General features: G+C 46.6%; 1 protein-coding gene across 8 annotated transcripts in view; it reads left to right on the top strand.

Annotated features, from left to right (window-relative positions):
• The first annotated feature begins 3,501 nt into the window (after positions 1-3,501).
• EVA1C (eva-1 homolog C) overlaps positions 3,502-17,686 on the top strand; it is an 81,530-nt gene continuing 67,345 nt past the window's right edge. For 4 of the 8 annotated variants that reach the window (XM_032476260.1, XM_032476206.1, XM_032476178.1 and 1 more), the window contains exon 1: positions 3,502-4,303. In XM_032476260.1, coding sequence (XP_032332151.1) covers positions 4,144-4,303 — 160 coding nt within the window. In that variant the 5' untranslated portion in view covers positions 3,502-4,143. The remainder of the gene's footprint in view (positions 4,304-17,686) is intronic. The other 4 variants (XM_032476153.1, XM_032476169.1, XM_032475952.1 and 1 more) reach the window with 3 other exon arrangements.

The raw sequence follows: 17,686 nt of genomic DNA, 5'->3' as shown, positions 1-17,686 counted from the left end.
GCCAGGAAGAAGAAAAACAGGGATGTAATTTGGAGCTGGAAAGAAGGAACAAAGTTGCTTCAAAAGTAGAGAAAAACAAAAGGCAGAAACTTAGGTATGTAATTTACAATGTGCTACAAGGATGCCTCTCACACGAAGGATGCGTGTTCCAGGTACAGAGATACGTCTCAAACTCGTGCGCAGGAAGGGCCCAGATTGCCAATGCTGCCATCATAAAGAAAGGAAGAACACTTTTATTTGACTCATTCTTGGCATTCATCCCCTAATCGCTGTGCCTTTACAGTTTAAGAGGGCTTCAAATCCTGCCGCAGACGATCTGTGTGAGTTGGGTTGTTGGTTTCCGCACCTGAGACATGGAGGTACTGGTAGTGCCTTGCCAGCTTCAAGGGCGTGTGGCCTCTGTAGTCGCTCAGGGCCCTGTGCTCAAAAAGCGCATGCTTGGTTCAATGCCCTGCAGTCACTATCTTAAAATTCTTAATCATTTTTGAACAAGGAGCCACGCATTTTCGCTTTGTGTTGGGCCTGTGAATTATATAGCTGGTCCCGGTTAGAACCCCAGAGTTTAAGTATTTGATTGTATCATATTTTCAGAGATGGAAATGGAAGTGGGGAGTAATTGGCTTCCATTTGTTGGGGGCACAAAAAGACTTGAAAGTATGAGGACCAGAGAGGAAAATAAATGGAACTTTTACATTTTTCTTGCAAGATTCCAAAATTCTTGAAGAGATCAGATTAGGACTAAGATCTGATTTAACAGGGAGCAGCTGAGGGGCAAAGCAGACAGCAAGCAGGGGCTTGTCCTCCAGGCTCCTCACTCAGCCAGTCACACCACGCTCTCCAGCCTTCCCAGACATTGTTCCAATTTGGCCACATTCCCCTTCTCTCTGGTCCTGTAAAGCCCAGCCCAATGCACAGTCATAGCCTCCAGGCTACCCTCCCCTCCTGACCATCTCCCTGGACCCAATTTGTTGTCATTGCTTGATCTTAAAAAAAAAAAGGCTTTATAGAGATATAGTTCACATACCACACAACTCACCCATTTGAAGCATAGAGTCCAGTGGTTTTTGGCATATTACATTTTTTTTGAAGTCATGGTAAATAATATAAAAATTGCCATTTGAAGTGCATAATTCAGTGGTGTTATTACATCCACAGGGTTATGCAGCCATCATCACCATCTATTTCCAGAACTTTTTCATCACCCTAAACAGAAGCCCTATCTATAAATTTGTCTATTTTAGCTATTTCATGTAAGTGGAATTATACAGTATTTATCATCTGTCTCTGGCTTATTCCACCTAGCATAATGTTTTTAAGGTTCACCCATGTTGTACCATGTATCAGAAGTTCACTCCTTTTTAAGACTGGATAATAGTCCACATTTTGTTTATCCATTCATCCATCAATGGACATTTGGGTTGCTTCCATCTTTTGACTACTGTGAATAATGCCCCTGTGAACATGAGTGCACAAATATCTCTTTGAATCCCCACTTTCAATTCTTTTGGGTGTATAACCCCCAGACCCACTGTTGACCGCCCTAGTCCAGATGCCCTGAGCAGCCAGTCATCTTTTACCAGCATACTGCTGAGTGCGTTACTTGTCTGCTTACAACCCTCTGCTGGCTTAACATGGAAATGCTCACAAGGGCTAAGGATAAAGATGAAAGTGCTCACTAGGTGTCTGGGTCCCTGAGCTCTGGCAGCTGACCTCTCAACGTCCCCTTGCCCTGCCCCCTTTCTCTTTGCTCCATCTCCTCCAGGCTTCTCTAGGAGCCATGCTTCTTTTGGATTTCATGTAGGCTGGTCCCTTTTCCTAAGATGCTCATCCTCCCCAAACACCTAGCTTTTGTTTGGCCAACTCTTATGATCTTTGTCACCTATCTTGTCTTTTTCCCCCCAACTTTATATTCTTTTTTTTTTTTAAATGGAGATACTGGGATTGAACCCAGGACCTCGTGCTAAGAACACACTCTACCACCCATCTTCTCTTAAAAAGATGCCTAACACCTCCTTCCCTCCATCTGGTCTCTCCCACGGCCCCTTGTCCTTTACGTGGCATTACCTGCTCAGTGTCCGTCTTTCTTGCTGTAACAATGACTAATATTGACTGAGCACCTACTAACTAGTTCCAGACTCAGATCTACCCATGTCACCTGTACCAACTCATCAAATCGTCACAGTAAGCCTGATGACTACAGATAGGGAGGCCTGGTGGTGCTGTCACAGTTAGTAACAGTGCCCACACGGTTATCTGGAAGGCAGCACATTCCTACGGGACAGTGGTGGCAGCCCCCAGCCCTGAGGGAGCATGGTTCCCTTCCTGTGCCACTGTCCCCAGCTCCCAGCAGAGGATTGGACACATAGGTACCTAATTCACATCTAAAGTAGATGGATGAATAGAATGGAACTACATGAGGGAACTGCATTTTGAGTTACTTACTGAATGGCTCCTAAGTGCTAGGCATCCTTACCCACCCTCCCTGCCTCAGTTTCCTCAACCTAGAAAATGCGTAAGAATACTTATGTCCAAGGGTTATTGAGAAGGTTGAATATTTTAGTAAGAGTTTAAAAATCATTGTGCCTGTCAGATTGGGTCCCACTAACAAATACTGATCCTTGCATTTGCCACCCGGGCCCCCTCCTCCAACCCCAAGAGAGGGAGGAAGTGGCCCGAATCGCAATTCCCCTGCCCCTGCCCCTGCTGGAGCACCGTGTGGGACGCATGACGTCCAGCCCTCCGGGATCCTGGCGACCCACGTCTAAGAGGGTTCCACAGCGAGTCTAGGTTTTTCGGGCTCCAGGCCTCCCCACGGCACTCTGCGGCGTTTGCCGTGCGGTTCACAGCCCGCGGACCCAGTGCGCCCGGTCCCGCCCTTGGGCCTCATCATCTACGTTTCCGCGTCAGGCCCGCCGCGAACTTGGCAGGCCCTCCCGCGGTGTTCGGGAACACTTTGTGCCGAGCGCCCGGCCGGCCCTCCTCCCGCCCGCCGGCGCCGCCTGGCCCGGCCGCCGCGCGCAGTCCGCCGGGTCTGGGTCGCTGGACCCCAGGTACCGCACCCCTCGGCGCACAGCCAGGGAGCCCCCACGCCCATGTCCCAGTTTCCCCGAGCCCGGGCCGTGCAGTCCGCTCCTCGCCCATGGGCTGGGCGTCCAAACGTGGGTCATAGCGCGCGTAATCGAGAGGTTCAGAAAGATGCTGTGGCCCATTTTAAAACAAAGCCTAATTATTAGCGTTTGGAGGCTGTTTGTGCGGGTCCAGTGTCAGATCCTTTGAGCGCCGTGGACAACCAGTATCCAGAAGAAAAGTAGTCGCAGCGAAGAGAAATCGGCTCTGGAGCTATCTGACCCGTTTTGAGCAGAACGTCCCCTTCTCCTCCCCGGCCCCCGCAGCCGTTCAGGTCCTGGCTCAGTTAGCTTCGGCGTTGGGCGATGCTCTGGGTCTCAGTCTCCTCTCCTGTGAAATGGGGATAACTGTGCGTGCTCCATGATTCTGCAAGTGGAGCGCGGTGGGTCAATGATGCGGTCCCACGCCTCCAGGACCCACCTTCCTGAGGCCCCCACCCCGGCCTCGGCCCCACCCCGGAGCTCCCGGGCTCAACCAGCGGCGCTGGCTCCAAAGTGCGTCACGGGCACCGGCCGTGTTCCTCCGGCGGCCAGGGCGAGGCTGGCACGGGGCCAGCGCGGGCCGGGCCAGGGGTGCCCAGCCGACTCGGGGGCGGGGACCCGGGCGTGGAAGACGCTCAGGTTGCGCTGCCCTCGGCGCGCTGTTGGGGGCGCCCTCCGTGGCCGGCAGCGCGCCAGGAGTCGGCCTCCGCAGTCTCTGGGCGCGAGAGGCTACACTTTCCCTTCGCCCCCACCTCGTTTCCTCCCGCGCGGCCGCAGCGGAGATTTCCTCTCGGGGAAACTACGCGGATCCTTCCCGGGGCTCCTCGCCCCGCCCCAGTTCCCCGCCCCCTCCTCTTTGCTGGGGAGCCGGTGCTGGCCCACGCCGGGGAGGAGGCTCTGGCAGCCTGGGCCAGGAGGTGGCAGGGGGCCGTGGAGCCGCTGGCTACCGCCCCGCCCCGCCATGTGACGCCGCCCGCCGCCCAGCGACCCCCTGCGCGTCCCGGGCCCGCGCCCGAGCTCGGTCGGGCTGCGCACCATGCTCCTGCCAGGACAGGCGCCCCCGCTGCCCGTGCCCCAGCCGGCACAGCATCCCGGCCTCCGCAGGCAGGTAGAGCCTCCTGGGCAGCTCCTGCGCCTCTTCTACTGCACTGTCCTGGTCTGCTCCAGGGAGATCGCAGCGCTCACGGACTTCTCGGGTAAGAAGCGACCTCCCTCGCTGTGCGCCCCCGGTACCGCGGTGCGCCCAGGTGAGCCCTCGGTTGGGGGCAGGCACCCGAGAGGGCACAGTCGGACTGGATTAAACTTGGGTCGCGCTCAGAGCCAGTTTTCTTGCCTGGCGTGAGCCTTTAACAGAGAAGTAGCTGCGTGTGGACTGGTGGCAGGGAAGTCCTTCTAGAAGGAAGAGTGGGTAGGGTATTTGGAGTTTCTCTCCCCGTGAGTTGACCTCGTCAATTCGCAGTGTCAGGAACCCTGCTCCCACGGTTGCGTGTCCGCTTGAAGCACCTTAAGCTGAGCTCTGTGCGGCGCTCGGCGCTGTTGGTACACGTGTTGTGGTCCAAGGAGTTGCACTTGGTTTCCTATCCGCCTAGTCCGGGTGTGCCCCAGCCAGCCTCTAGGGTGCCCATGTAAGGAGACCAACCCAGAGGGACACTTGACCTGAAGTCTGCGCCGACAGCAGAGGGAAGCCCAAGTGGATGGGAGGTCTGGTCGAGATGCAATGAGAAATGAGAAGAAGCTTATGGAGCAGAGCGGAGACTCAGGGGTAGGACTTCACCGCCCAAAGTTACCAGCATCTGCCCCCTCCAGACCCAACCGCCTTAAAAATTGATGACTTCCCCCATCCAGTAAACGTTGAGGCTTTTTTTTTTTTAGGGGACTGGGACCAAGGCTCCCGCTGCTGATCTCAGATTGTTCTGGGGTTGTAGGCGTGGCGCCGCAAAGAGAGAGAAGTTTCTAGGTTGATGAGGGCTACAGGAGCTGCATTCTTCTGTTACTGGTTGCGCTTGCTGAGAGTAACAACGTCTCTGCCATTATATCAGACCCGGGTCTCCCTCTGGCGAGGCTGGAGGCCTTTCACCCTTTCCTCGCCCCTGCCCAGCCCAGGAAGCAGCTCTGAACCCTACTCTTTCCCCGCACCCCCCGCTTCTCCAGCATCTTCTGCCAAGTCCAGGCTTCCCGTATCCCTGCCTGAGGGTCTTTTGCAATATAATCACGGTAAACGGGAGTCACTCCTCAGCCCTGTTTGTGCAGTAGACTAGTACATGGCAGGGAACACTGGCAAATCAGAAGCTGAGCTGGGTTTCTAGTTTACTTACAGAGAATGTCATTGTTAGCTGAAAGCCCTTGGGTCAGAGGTTCTTTGCTTTGAATATTTAATATCAAGGCAGCGTTTCTACCTAGCAAAGGAAGCCAAGATATGCCTATTTGGCAAGGAAACTGTGGTCCTTAAAATCGTGCACCACAGGGTCAGAGCGCTGTGGTAAATGTGCTAGGAAAATGCTGAATTTCAAGTGCTATCGACTTTTTTTTTCTGCAATAGAACTTTCTTGGCTGCTAGAAAAGTTTTGTCTTTGCTGATTTAAGCTATGGAAAACAGTTCTGAATTCAGCCACAGTCTGGGTCTGAATATTGTTAAGGAAAGAACTGAAAGCTGACAAGCCCTTCTTTTGTGACATCATTGTAACTGAACAAATATTGCTTTAGGTAAATTGCGGTGTAACCATTAGATTGTTTTCACAGATTATAGACACTTAAGAGTTTGTTTCTTTAGTGCAGCGGTTGCAATCCTTGAAGCAGTCTATAGGTTACCACCCAAGTTTGGAATTGTCTGTATGTAGCAGCAGTTACAGAGGGTGAACTTGATTTATCAAACTGGGCCGCTCTACCCTGGGAAATGGATGTTTTCATACATGTTCTTTATTTATTTACTTTTTAAAAAAAATTTTGTTTTTTATTGAAGCACAGCTGACTTACTGACTTACAATGTTAGGTTCGGGTGTACAGCAAAGTGAATCAGTTATACATATACATACACCTATATAGTTTTTTTTTCAGAGTCTTTTCCATTATAACAGATACACTCTTTTAAATGACATAAATGTCAAGAGGGATTTTCTTCTCTTCTCGGTGGGAACCTGAATTCCGGGGTTTAAAACTCCCTGAGCCAGTGGTCGGTCGGTAGTGATTTTGCCAGGTCCATCCACAGGGAGACTCTGTGTTGCCTCTGGTCAGCCTTGCTCAGTGTGAGATCTGAAAACCAGGGAGAAAGTGTCAGGGAGCCTTTTGGGGAGAAGAAAAGAAAAATAACCTCCTCTTAAACCACAGACACTCACACTGAGATCTAAAATCTATCTTGTGGGGCATTGGGGAAATATTAGAAAAGGCTCAGGGAGAAAGAGGAAGTCTTCCAAAGTTGATGAATTTGACTTGAAACTTGATGAACCTTTAGGGATCCCCTAAACATGTGACATATAGCATCGAGGGAAATTCCTAAGCTCCAAAGATGAGTCTGAGGGTTCAGATGAGCTGAATGTTTTAGTTGAAGCAGTGGATCCTGATCATGTGACTCCAACATCTTTCCCCCTCCATCCTTCACACACACACACACCACCCCATCCTGGCCTCAAAGCCTGATGCCTGCTTTCCTGGGGACAGGCAGTCTTGTTCCTTTTTATGAACTTGGAGGGATATGCAGAATGTAGTGCTTGTAAAGAGACAGTGTACCCTCCCCCGAAGAGCCTTACAGTAGCTGAGCTCAGGAGAGCAGCATTTGACAATGCCCTTAGTTGCTTGTTTTTCTAAACAAGAAAACATCAAAAACCGAAACAGAGGGAGGATGGAGGGAACGTGGGACCCCTTTAACCTTCATGAAGAAGGGAATGGAGGAAGGATGGTGCATCCAGGTGAAAGAAAGTGCTGGAATGAAAGGGGTCCCAGCCACTGTCTGTACAGACTGGGGGCTCCGAGGAGATTAGCAGTGCAGGGTTTTGGAAAGTTACTTCAGCCTTTCTCTTCTTTGCACCTCTTCCTTGAGTTTTTTCCTGAGGCTGTCAGCTGGTGTAGTTTTCCTGGGTCATTGATTTTTTTTGCCCCCGGAGATTCCAGCATCGGATCTCACTCTTAATAAGCCAGAGCCTGCATCAGAGCCTCCTCCCCCCACGGCTCGTGACTTGTGCTAATCACCTCCCAGCCCACTAGGAAACAGGCTCCCCAGGCACCCCCTTCCCCCTCATCCCTGAAGATATTGAGATGCTGCCAGCGGCCACTGAAAGGCTATCATCACTGCATTAAAAACGCATCCCAGGAAGGCAAGAACAGTTCATGCAAAATTAGTGCCTCTGATCCTTAATCCCGTGTGCAAATGTGCCTGGCTTTCATCCATCTTCCTCTTTGGGATAGTCTTCTGTTCTTTTGACTGCATTCCCAGATTGAGGATTTGGCCTGAGAGGTCCAAACTGATCATTGATTTTTTTTTTAATAGAAGTATAATGTCAGCATCATCTTTGTTCAAAGAACAAGGAGGGGGTGAGGGCAGAGGAGCGGGAGGGGTCCCATTTTGGGTTCCAGCCATAAAAAGCTAAGGATCCTCTACACTTGGTCCCGCTTGAGAGTGATGTTTCAGTGTGTCTCTGAACTGAATTTCCCATGTCCCTCAGGTCTTGTTCTTTTTTTTTTTTTTTTATGGTTTTACTCTCTGCTGTCTCTCTCCTCTCTTTCCTTTCTCACTCTTGTGTGTGTTTTTTCTTTCTTCTCAAAGAAGTTCAAAGTGATTGATGGGCTGATGGGGGGGAGGGAGGGAAGGAAAGGATGGAAAATTCATCAAGGCCTCACTCAGATTCCTAGAAAACTCCTGACTTTTGACAAAGTAGTCATGACCATATGTTTACACGTTTGGTTTTACCCTAGGGCATGTAGTGGTGAATGTGGGAAGCAGAAGAGAAAGGAAATGAGAAACATGGGGAGAGAGGCAGCTTTTAAGGCCTTCCTTGTACCAAAGTGTCCCCAGACCTCAGAGAAATGGCACCACATGATGGGAGGGGGTCTCCGGGCTGATGTCTTCCCCCCTCCATCAGCAGCCCAAGCAAACAAGAAGTGGTGCTTGTTATCAGATCATTCACAGACCAGCAAATAAGCCTGACTCTGGCTCCTTATTTCATTGGCCAAGAATTTCTGAATGTAGAAAAATGGTCATTCGAGGGGGAGGGTATAGTTCAGTGATAGAGCACATGCTTAGCATGCGTGAGGTCCTGGGTTCAATCCCCAGTAAATCCATCAAAAGTAAGTAAATAAACCTAATTACCCACCCTTAAATTTAAAAACAAAAAAATTTAAAATAAAAGAAAAATAGTCATTCAGTTGTTCTTGGGGGCTCGGGGTGGGAACAAGGTCCTGATGGAGGATGCCCCTTTAGGAGGATTTGAACCTTCCTGTTCTGCTCAGAGCAGTGGTGGGTCTCAACCCTGGCTTCACACTAGAATCTTTAGAGTCTCAACAAATGTCTGGATGCTCTAGCAGCAACCCCAGGGCTTCTGATTTAATTGATCTGGGAGACCGGGACATTGGGCTCTTTTTCAAAGCTCCCCAGGCAATTCTAGCGCGCAGCCAGAGTTGAGAACCACTGCTCTGGTGTTCAGAGGGCAGGGCTGCCTCCTGCCTGTGTGTCAGTTCATCCGAGGGCACACGGGCGGACTGGATCTCCCTCCACCCTCTCACCGCCAGGGAGACTCCAGGATGTATCTTCCCAGCTCTCAGGTTGCCACTGCTGTTCCAACACACAGGTGCGCACACACACTTACACATACATGCATGTGTGCCTATGTGCACACACAGCTCTGCATTTTATCTATGCCTTCGTCACATCACCCTTTTCCTCAGGATTGTCTTCACTTTCAAAACTTTTGTGGCATTTACAGCCAGCTTGTAACCAAAGAAAAACAAAGCGAATGTCCGAAGGAGTTGTCCAGCTGTCACAGAAGAAGAGGGATGAAGAGCTAGTATCTCAAACGGCTGGTCTGTTTCCATGGAAAGTAACTGCATTTGAAAAGTGTTCTGCCAGCTCTTTCTGAGGCAGAGAAGAGGAGTCTGAGCAAGCGAGTGATCCGTTATTGATGGCTTTGGTCTCCCAGGTGCTCTATTGGAAAGGGCAGCCTAGCAGCCGTTTCAAGGAAGGAATAGTAAGGAAAGGAGTAAAAATTAATTGAGCAGAGTGTTATCTGATTTCATCCTCATGGCAACCCTTTGAGCTAAGTATTAATCTCACTTTACAGATGAGTACCCATCCTCAGAGGGGTTAGCTAACTAACCCAAGCCCCGCCTCCCCCCTCCCCAGCTAGGAAGCAGAGCAGAGGCAGACCCTAGGGTGAGCCCAGGGGTGGGGCCAGCCTGAGGGACTCGGCTTATAGGTGCCGAGTGGGGAGCAAGGCCAGGAAAAAAAGGTGCCACAATTGGCTTAACCTTTCTAGATAGTTCATGGGTTGACCACGGTGGTTTCGCCTGCCCTCTGAGAAGACTGACCTTTTCTCACTCCTTCCTTCAGCGTCTTCTCATCATGGTCCATGCAGAGTGGGTTCACGCACAAGGCGACCAGTCGATACAGGAGGAAAATGTTAGAACTTCTGTTCTTTTCTATTTGTTTCTTTTCTATCTTAAAAAAAAAAGGAGTTATGTCTTGCTTATAATTAACATATAAGTTGATAGTAGAAGAGTATGTAATTTCTAAATGTACATATATTTAGGAGATGCATTCTTAAAAAGTTTTTACTGCTGGGGTTCATGATTTTAAAAATTTGAAAGTTACTGATTTTTTCAGCCATCCTGTCAGCAACTTAAAAATTCTTGAAAAAGCACCAGTTTGGGGGTACCATACACTGAGAGACAGCTGCTCCCCTATTATCCAGCCCTATTTCCACCTTGCCCACCACCCCAGTTCCACAACTGCTAGTAAAAATTAGGGGCAGGATGTGAATCTAGTAACTGTCTTACTGCAAAAATCCATCCTTTTGTCATTCAAGCTAAGTAATGGTTCTGGGAGCCAGGGGTGAGGCACTCTGAACTTTTGTGATACTCGGCCACTATCTGAATGAGGCTGGTGTGTTTGTATCTTTCTGGCAGGGACTAGCTTCCCTCAATAACATCAGTCCTAGGGTCACTGAGATTTTAGTACTGGAAGGAGACTCTCAGATGGGAGGGAGGCTAACCAAGAGATTCTGATCTGTTTTCTCTAAGCTTCTTTCCTAATTCTGCTACCCTTTGGCCGGCCCCTGTGTGTGCACCCTCTCAGTTAAAACTCTGACCCAGCATAGGGGTAACTTCTCTACTTGGTTCCCTCAGCACAAGTGAGAGAAATTGGTGAGTTAAAAATGCTGTGGTGGATCAAGCACATAAAGCACTCTGTGCCAGACAGTGTTCTAAGAATGTCATGTTCATTAACTCATTGAATCCTCACATCACTGCAAAGGGGATGGCATTACAATAAGTGGAAAAAACTGAGGCAAGAGAGGTTAAGTAACTATTGGGGAGTTGAACACAGACAGCATCTCTAATACCAAAACACATAAATTACAAGTACTTTAAAGCAGTGCCCCTCCTGTAAGTTTTAGCTCTTAATCTACCAGACCCAAATCTTTCCCAGGACATACAGGTATTGTCCATTCCACATCGTGTCTCACGATAGCACCATTTAGCCCCAAATAACTGATTACAGTGTAGGATCTATAATCCATTTCTGGAAATATGGTGAAACTGGTGTTCTGAAATTATTTCCCTAACAAAATACCTAGAGCTGCTGAATGAAATATAATAAACATCGTTTAAATGCACGAGTGAGTGACTAAATGCAAGGAATAGCCTTGTAGGGAACAAAAATGAAGGGGGACATCAGAGAACCAAAGAAGTTAGCTGGCACTGACCCTATGACTACACGGGGGCCTTTGATGGTCTTTACAACCAGATTTAATAGGTGATCGAGGGCAAGAGACTACACATTAGACCAATGTCAAGTGAGGAATTGGAATAAAGCTCTCTGCATAAGGCTGGGACCTGAAAGGGCTAAACATTCATAAAAAGATGGAGGAGAAAAGAAAGATGACAAAGAAACATCTCAGCCTGGGTTTGGGGTTGGAGGGAAAAAAAATTATCTCCCTTAAGAACATGTAACCACAGGTCTGCCTTTTCAAGAGTCCGGGTTTTGAATTCACATGGCCTTTACCAGGAAACCCAAGCTGAGAAACTAAAAAAGTTGTCCCAGGTTCCCAGGGTACCTGGGAAAAATACACTAATACTCCTTGCATAGAAACATCAACACAGGCCCCACAGGATTCCAATAGATAAAATTCTGCTGATTATGAACACACAGTCCAAAGTTACGTTATATGAACAACAGTCAGCAGCAAAAACAACAGAGTTTTTAAATAAATAAAAGAGGGAATCTAAAACATGAGGAAGGAATGAAAGGCTGTCAAGAAAGACCAGACATATTCTTAAAAGAACCAAGTATATCTACTAACATGAAAAATACATTCATCGAAGTTAGAAGCTTGATGGATAGATTAGATAGAGGTGAAGAGAGAAATAGTGAACTGGAAAATAAAGCTGGAGAAGTCATCCAGAATGTGGCAAAAGATATAAAGACATGGAACAAAGTTTATAAGACATGGAGGATCAAATGACGGTTCAACATATATTAGATCAGCATTCCAGAAAGATAGAATAGGAAAAATGAGGAGGAGGCAATACTCAAAGTGATAATAACTTAGGATCAAATTTCAAGAGTCGATGAAAGATTCACATTCAAGCATCCCAAGCAAGATAAATAAAAATAAATTTATACCTATCATATTAAAACTATAAAATACTAAAGCAAAGTGATAGTCTTAAAACAATCAGAGAGGAAAAAATAATTTCATCTATAAGGACTTTGCCATATCAACAAGAGCTAGAAGCCAGGAAAACATTTCCCAGATTCTGGAAGAAAACAAAAAAAAAAAACCCAAAAACCTGTCACTGCAGAGCTATATACCCAGCTAAACTATCTTCATGTGTGAGTGTAAAATAAGGGCATGTTTACCACTAATAAAGCCTGACTGAAAGACCTGCCAAAGGACCCCGAAGGACATTGTGTCTAGAAGGAAGGATTAAGAGATAAAGAAAAAAAATGGTACAACTTCTAACGTACTTTACCTACGTTCCTTGCTGTCTTCCTGCTTAGAGAGTCCCATCTCCTTGACTTGACAGAGATGTTCCCTAAGGTATCTTGTCCTTTTGGCAACTAAAGTCAAGAGGTAGTTTTTGACCCAGTTGAACTCTTCCACTGATTTATGACTTTCAGCCGAGGTACTTCCCCAGATGGGCATCAGCTCCACTGTGGCCACACTGTGGGAGGTCTGTATGACAGAACAGGAAGTGTTCTCAAGTCTTTCACGTATCAGATGCTGTGCTAGTTATCACCCAGGCATACTCTAAAGACTCCGTTCTGTCCTGGGGAGGCTTCCTTCTCAGTAGGTTCATGGTCACATATGTAACAAAGCACTTTGGGGGATGAAGACTAGACTTGGCAGGTCATATTCTCCAAATGGTACCCAAACCACAGAGCTTGGAGTTGAGGGTTTGGTAGAATTTCCATAGACCTACTAGACAATACCACTCATGCATAGATTTTACATTTCCACACCTGTATTTCTGGACACCTGTATTCCTTGCTCACTCAAGCTCCTGAAGTTGAATTTCTCCTGTGTTAACAAGTTAGAGAATGAAGTGATGCTTGGGGATAGTTTTGACCCAGGAGCCAAGTTCTCCATGCACAGAGAACCAGGCAACATTAAAATTCAGAACTCAAGCCACTGAATCTGAAATGTATGTTTGCAAACTGTCTGATTTCATGTCTGCCTCGGATGTCCCGTGAATACAAATCACCTCATTTGGGGTGGGAGGAGCAGAGAGGAAGAAACCTAAGAATGATCTCCAAAACAAATCTTTAATTCGGATGAGGATAATAGAATGTAATCCCGTTTCAAGTCTGTCAGCATTCTTTTGATGATTACAAATGAGTCCCTTTTCCCTTGCAATGTGGGGGAATAATCTGGATAAAATAACCCTTTTTGTCTGCGAGGGCCCGGGCGATGCCTACTCGTGACAGCTTTCAGAGTAGTGTTTCAGAGTCCGAGAAGAGCGTTCTGCTACCACGTCCTTCCTTTCTTTCTCTTGACTTAGAAGATTTTCCACTCTTTTCATGTTCAGCAGCTCCCAAAATTCTCAGGCTTAGAAATCATAAATCATCGAACTGTACTCTGGCACGAGAGAGACGGGGGTCACCGAGCCCTTTCTCCTCTCTGCTTGTTCGACGGGAGACAGGTGGAAATGAGAATGCACGATCTTATCTCAAAGGCCAATTTGTACAGCTTTTGAGGGATATGCTTTAAGGCAGTGCACACAATTTTATAGTCCCTTTCCCATTAAAAAAATGTACACTGACCCAAGTTCAGGTTTACACACCTCTTTTTTGTTCATTTGATGGTGAAATTAAGGGACAGTCATTTTTCAACACCTTCTTCTATTCTGTGAGGTGCAAACTAACAATGCCAGAAGCTTTGTGGGCAGGTCAGACCAGATGCAAAGACTCAGCCCCGTCCACAGCCTCGGGATGAAAAGGGGTGTCGAAGGCCCGGTGGAATCAGTCCTGCAGGCTGTGCAGAAATCCGCAGAGCAGAGTTTCTTTCTTGTCTTCCCTGCTCTGCCTCTTCAAACCCCAGTATTTAAGTGGATGGTCTTTCTCTTCTAATTTACCTTTTTTTTTTTTTTTTTTTTGTAAGAAAAGTGTCCTAGGATTTTTCCCCCCAGGATTATCTGTGAATAGTGTTGTGGTTCCCTAAAGCCATAAACCAGCACTTTGAGGGAAAAGGTCTACCTCTCTCTCAGACATTTATGTTTATCTCTGTCTGTTCAAGGCAGGTTATTTGGGGTTGTCAACTGTCACCAGAAATGCCATCTGGTCCTTAAAGTGGCTGTCTTCACCTATTGAAAATTTAGCTTGTTCTACAGTTTAGTCTAAACCAATGATTCTCAGTATCACATTTAGTGAAATAAGTCAGACAAAGACAAATACTATGTGATATCACTGACGTGAAATCTAAAAAGTAACACGAATGTAAATGCAAGCAGAAACAGACTCACAGACACTGAAAATAAACTAGTGGTTACCGAAGGGAAGGGGGGAGGGGGGAGGGATAAATTAGGGATGTGGGGATGACAGATGCAAACTATGATATGAAATGAATAAGCAATAAAGATTTACTGTACAGCACTGGGAATTATACCTGTTATCTTATAATAACTTACAATGGAATACAATCTGCAGCAATACTGAGTCACTGTGCTGCACACCTGAAACTAACAGAATATTGTAAATCAACTATACTTCAATTAAAAAAAACAATGATTCTCAACCCAGGGATATTTTGTCCCCCCAGGAGTATTTGGCAATGTCTGGAGGCAATTTGTTTTGTCACAACTAGGGGCGCTATTGGCACCTAGTGAGTAGAAGCCCAGGATGCTATTGGACATCTTTCAATGCACAGGACAGCCCCTGCAGCAGGGAATGATTGGTCCTCAATCCTCATCTGAGGTCGAGGAATACTGGGCTAGACCGGCTGATGTGTCCTCACTTTATTTTCTACATGTTTGGAATCTGAAGAAGGTGGGAAATTTTTTAAAAATGAAAGTTGTGTCCAGAAAACCCAGAGATGGTTCTTTGGTGCGTTTCAAGGCTAGCTTGCCTTCTGCAGCCACGAAGAAGTCTTCAGTTCCTCAAAGCCAAGGGCATGGCAACCCAGGCGCTGTTGTACATCTCCACACTTTCTCATCCAGGAGGGTTTTATTCAGGCTCCCCCTGCCTGCACCTTCCTCTTTGGAACTTGCCTGTGTCTTTGGCCCTTTTGTCCTCCTCATTTCAAGCTCAAATACTTGCCATCATTAAAGTCAACCTAAAATATCCCTCTGGATGGAGAGGTGTTCAGACTTGAAGTCGGTTGTTCGCTTGCAGTGCGAAGATGCATTTGCAACACCTCTCAATTATTTCACGACTTCAGCCAAACAGTCCTTTTGGCTGAAGGGGTGGGGGGAGCAATTTGATTTGAATTTTTAAAGGGGAGAGAGCGAAAGTGTTGAAAACCGTGCATAGATCTGCTTTCCTTTGGCTCCTCCCACTGTCTCCCCCTACTTTCCACCTCCTCAGTTTCTGCTTCTGTTTCTCCGGTGCCCTCTCTAGCTGCACCCTCTCCAGACCTCTGCACCCACAGACAGCACATATACCTGCAGTACTTCTGTGCAATGTCGTGTCCACCTCTCTGTGCTGCATGTTATACACTCTCTAAAGAGACCTGCTCAGAGATGGTTCTTTTTTTAACTTTTTTTTTTTTAACAGAGATACTGAGGATTGAACCCAGGACGTCGTGCTTGCTAAGCACGCGCTCTACCCCTGAGCTATACCCGCCCCTTGCAAGATGGTTCTAAGAGTGCTAATTACATGGATGAATCGTGTCCGCAGTTTTGGTGCAACTTCACTCACCCCTCTTTGCCGAATGTTATAACCTTATCAGGTCACATTTGAAGCGTCTATGGTCATGGGACTGGGCAGCATTGTAGGCCCACACTTAGCAGAAGGCGAATCAAATGGATTCTTCTGAAATGATAACCACCAGCACTGCTCAGAGGCCACCAGCCCGGAGGACAGCCCCCCACTGTCAGAGCTTGCCTTCTTGGGTCACCCTTCTTTCAAACAGGTTGCAACTCTAATTAAAATATTTCTTTCCTTCTGCCAAATACGGAGAAAATATAGTATTGTTTCCAAAAGAGCAAGCAGGGGCACCAGCAGGAATGGGTGTGCAGTATTTGTACAGTTTCGTGACTCAGTACATCTGAATCTCCAAGCATTTTAAGAGCTTTGTCCAAAAAAAAAAAAAAAAAAAGGTCTATTGTGTGGCTCTTGGCACTGAAGAAAATAGCAGGCCTGTCAGAACTCTGTTTCAGATTTAATTTTAAAGTGGGTGATGTAAGAATGCTGCCCAATGAAGGGGGCTTGGCTGCTTTTTCTCATTTCTGCCCATTTTGGTATGAGAGTAACTTGAGTTTTCAGAATCTGTTCACAGGAAGAAATCAGAGCATCTTTCCTTGACACCTTTTTTTAATGAAAAGGCATCATGTCCCTAAGCAAAGTACAGTATGTCTTTAAAATGAATATGACTTCCTGCAGTAAAAGTAAAAACATTTTTCTACTATTGATATATATTTATGCACACATATGTATATAGTATATTTGATTATTTGACCATCTCTCTATGTGTGTATATATATATGTATAGAGCATCTTCTTGCAAGATCTTTTTTTAATATACTTTTGAAAATGTAGCCTAGAGACATTATTGATTTTCCCAAATGCTTCATGCATTTGGCATTTACTTCTGGGTATAGACGTTATAAAAATAAGCAGAAAAAACTTTTTATGAAGATGCTCTTTCCTAGGTGTTTTCTTCCCAGGATATTAAACCATGAACAGAGATTTTTCTCATCACCTATGTAGTTTAATGCAGAGTACACACTTATACTCTATGCCTCTGTGTTAATAAAGATTATATACTGTGTTTTACAAACAAGAACCGAAGCACCGTGTTTAGCCCTTGGGTTCAGCTAAACTGTGAGTAGAATGTAAGCTTCTGGGCCGGGGAAATTTCTCACAGTGTTGCCAAGCACCAGTCCACATTATGGGAGTGACTTTCTGCCCAAACCAGTCTTTTGGGCCCTACATCCAACACCACTGGTCCTCGGCAAAATAACCTCTATTTCCTTCTTCCTGGTTTCTAGAAAACTCCCTTAAAGTCCTGGACAGTCACTGAATTTAAGGTGTTGTTTTTTTTTAAAATAATGGGAAACTTAACATGGAGACCTCGTTACAACATAGATTGCACCAGGCTGGGGTCCTAAAATAAAATCAGACCATGGTCAAGATCGGTCTCTGGAAACAGAACACAGATAAACCCATCTTGACTCTCCATGGCCCCAGGTTGTTGTGAGGAAGGCCTGACCAAAGGGAATGGCTTAGTTATTTCCTACTGTCACACACACACACGTGAGGGGCCTTTCATCCTTAGGAGGCAGTCACACAGTGACGTGCAAGTCAAATCCAGACTACAGACTTCATGGACGCTTCTGGAACCTTCTGGAATGTGACTTGCTGCTGCCGTAGCATCTTTGATGAGCGTCTACTCTGCACCATTTATCCTCATTACCCACTTACGTATTCTCTTCCCATGGCAAAGTACATTATTAGGTGGAGTATATGCAGTCTGACTTACTTAGAGTTTTATTTTAAGAATATCAGACATTTGTGATTGTTTCACCAATTGGGTTAAAATTGCAGTGCCAAGTGTTAGGCTGTGAATTAATATAGTTATTATGATTATTACTCCAGCAAGCTGCAAGGAAGGGACATTACCTGACCGTATCTGCACTTCCCTGGGCTGTAGGGGAAGAGTGAGTTTGCTGGAATCACAGAAGCCTGAGAACCACAGGGGAGAGGGTTAAGCATTTCT

This window comes from Camelus ferus, chromosome 1, assembly GCF_009834535.1.
Source record: "Camelus ferus isolate YT-003-E chromosome 1, BCGSAC_Cfer_1.0, whole genome shotgun sequence".
Classification (NCBI taxonomy): domain Eukaryota; kingdom Metazoa; phylum Chordata; class Mammalia; order Artiodactyla; family Camelidae; genus Camelus; species Camelus ferus.
Note: the sequence above shows the minus strand (reverse complement) of the source record. Positions and strands in the feature narration are given on the sequence as shown.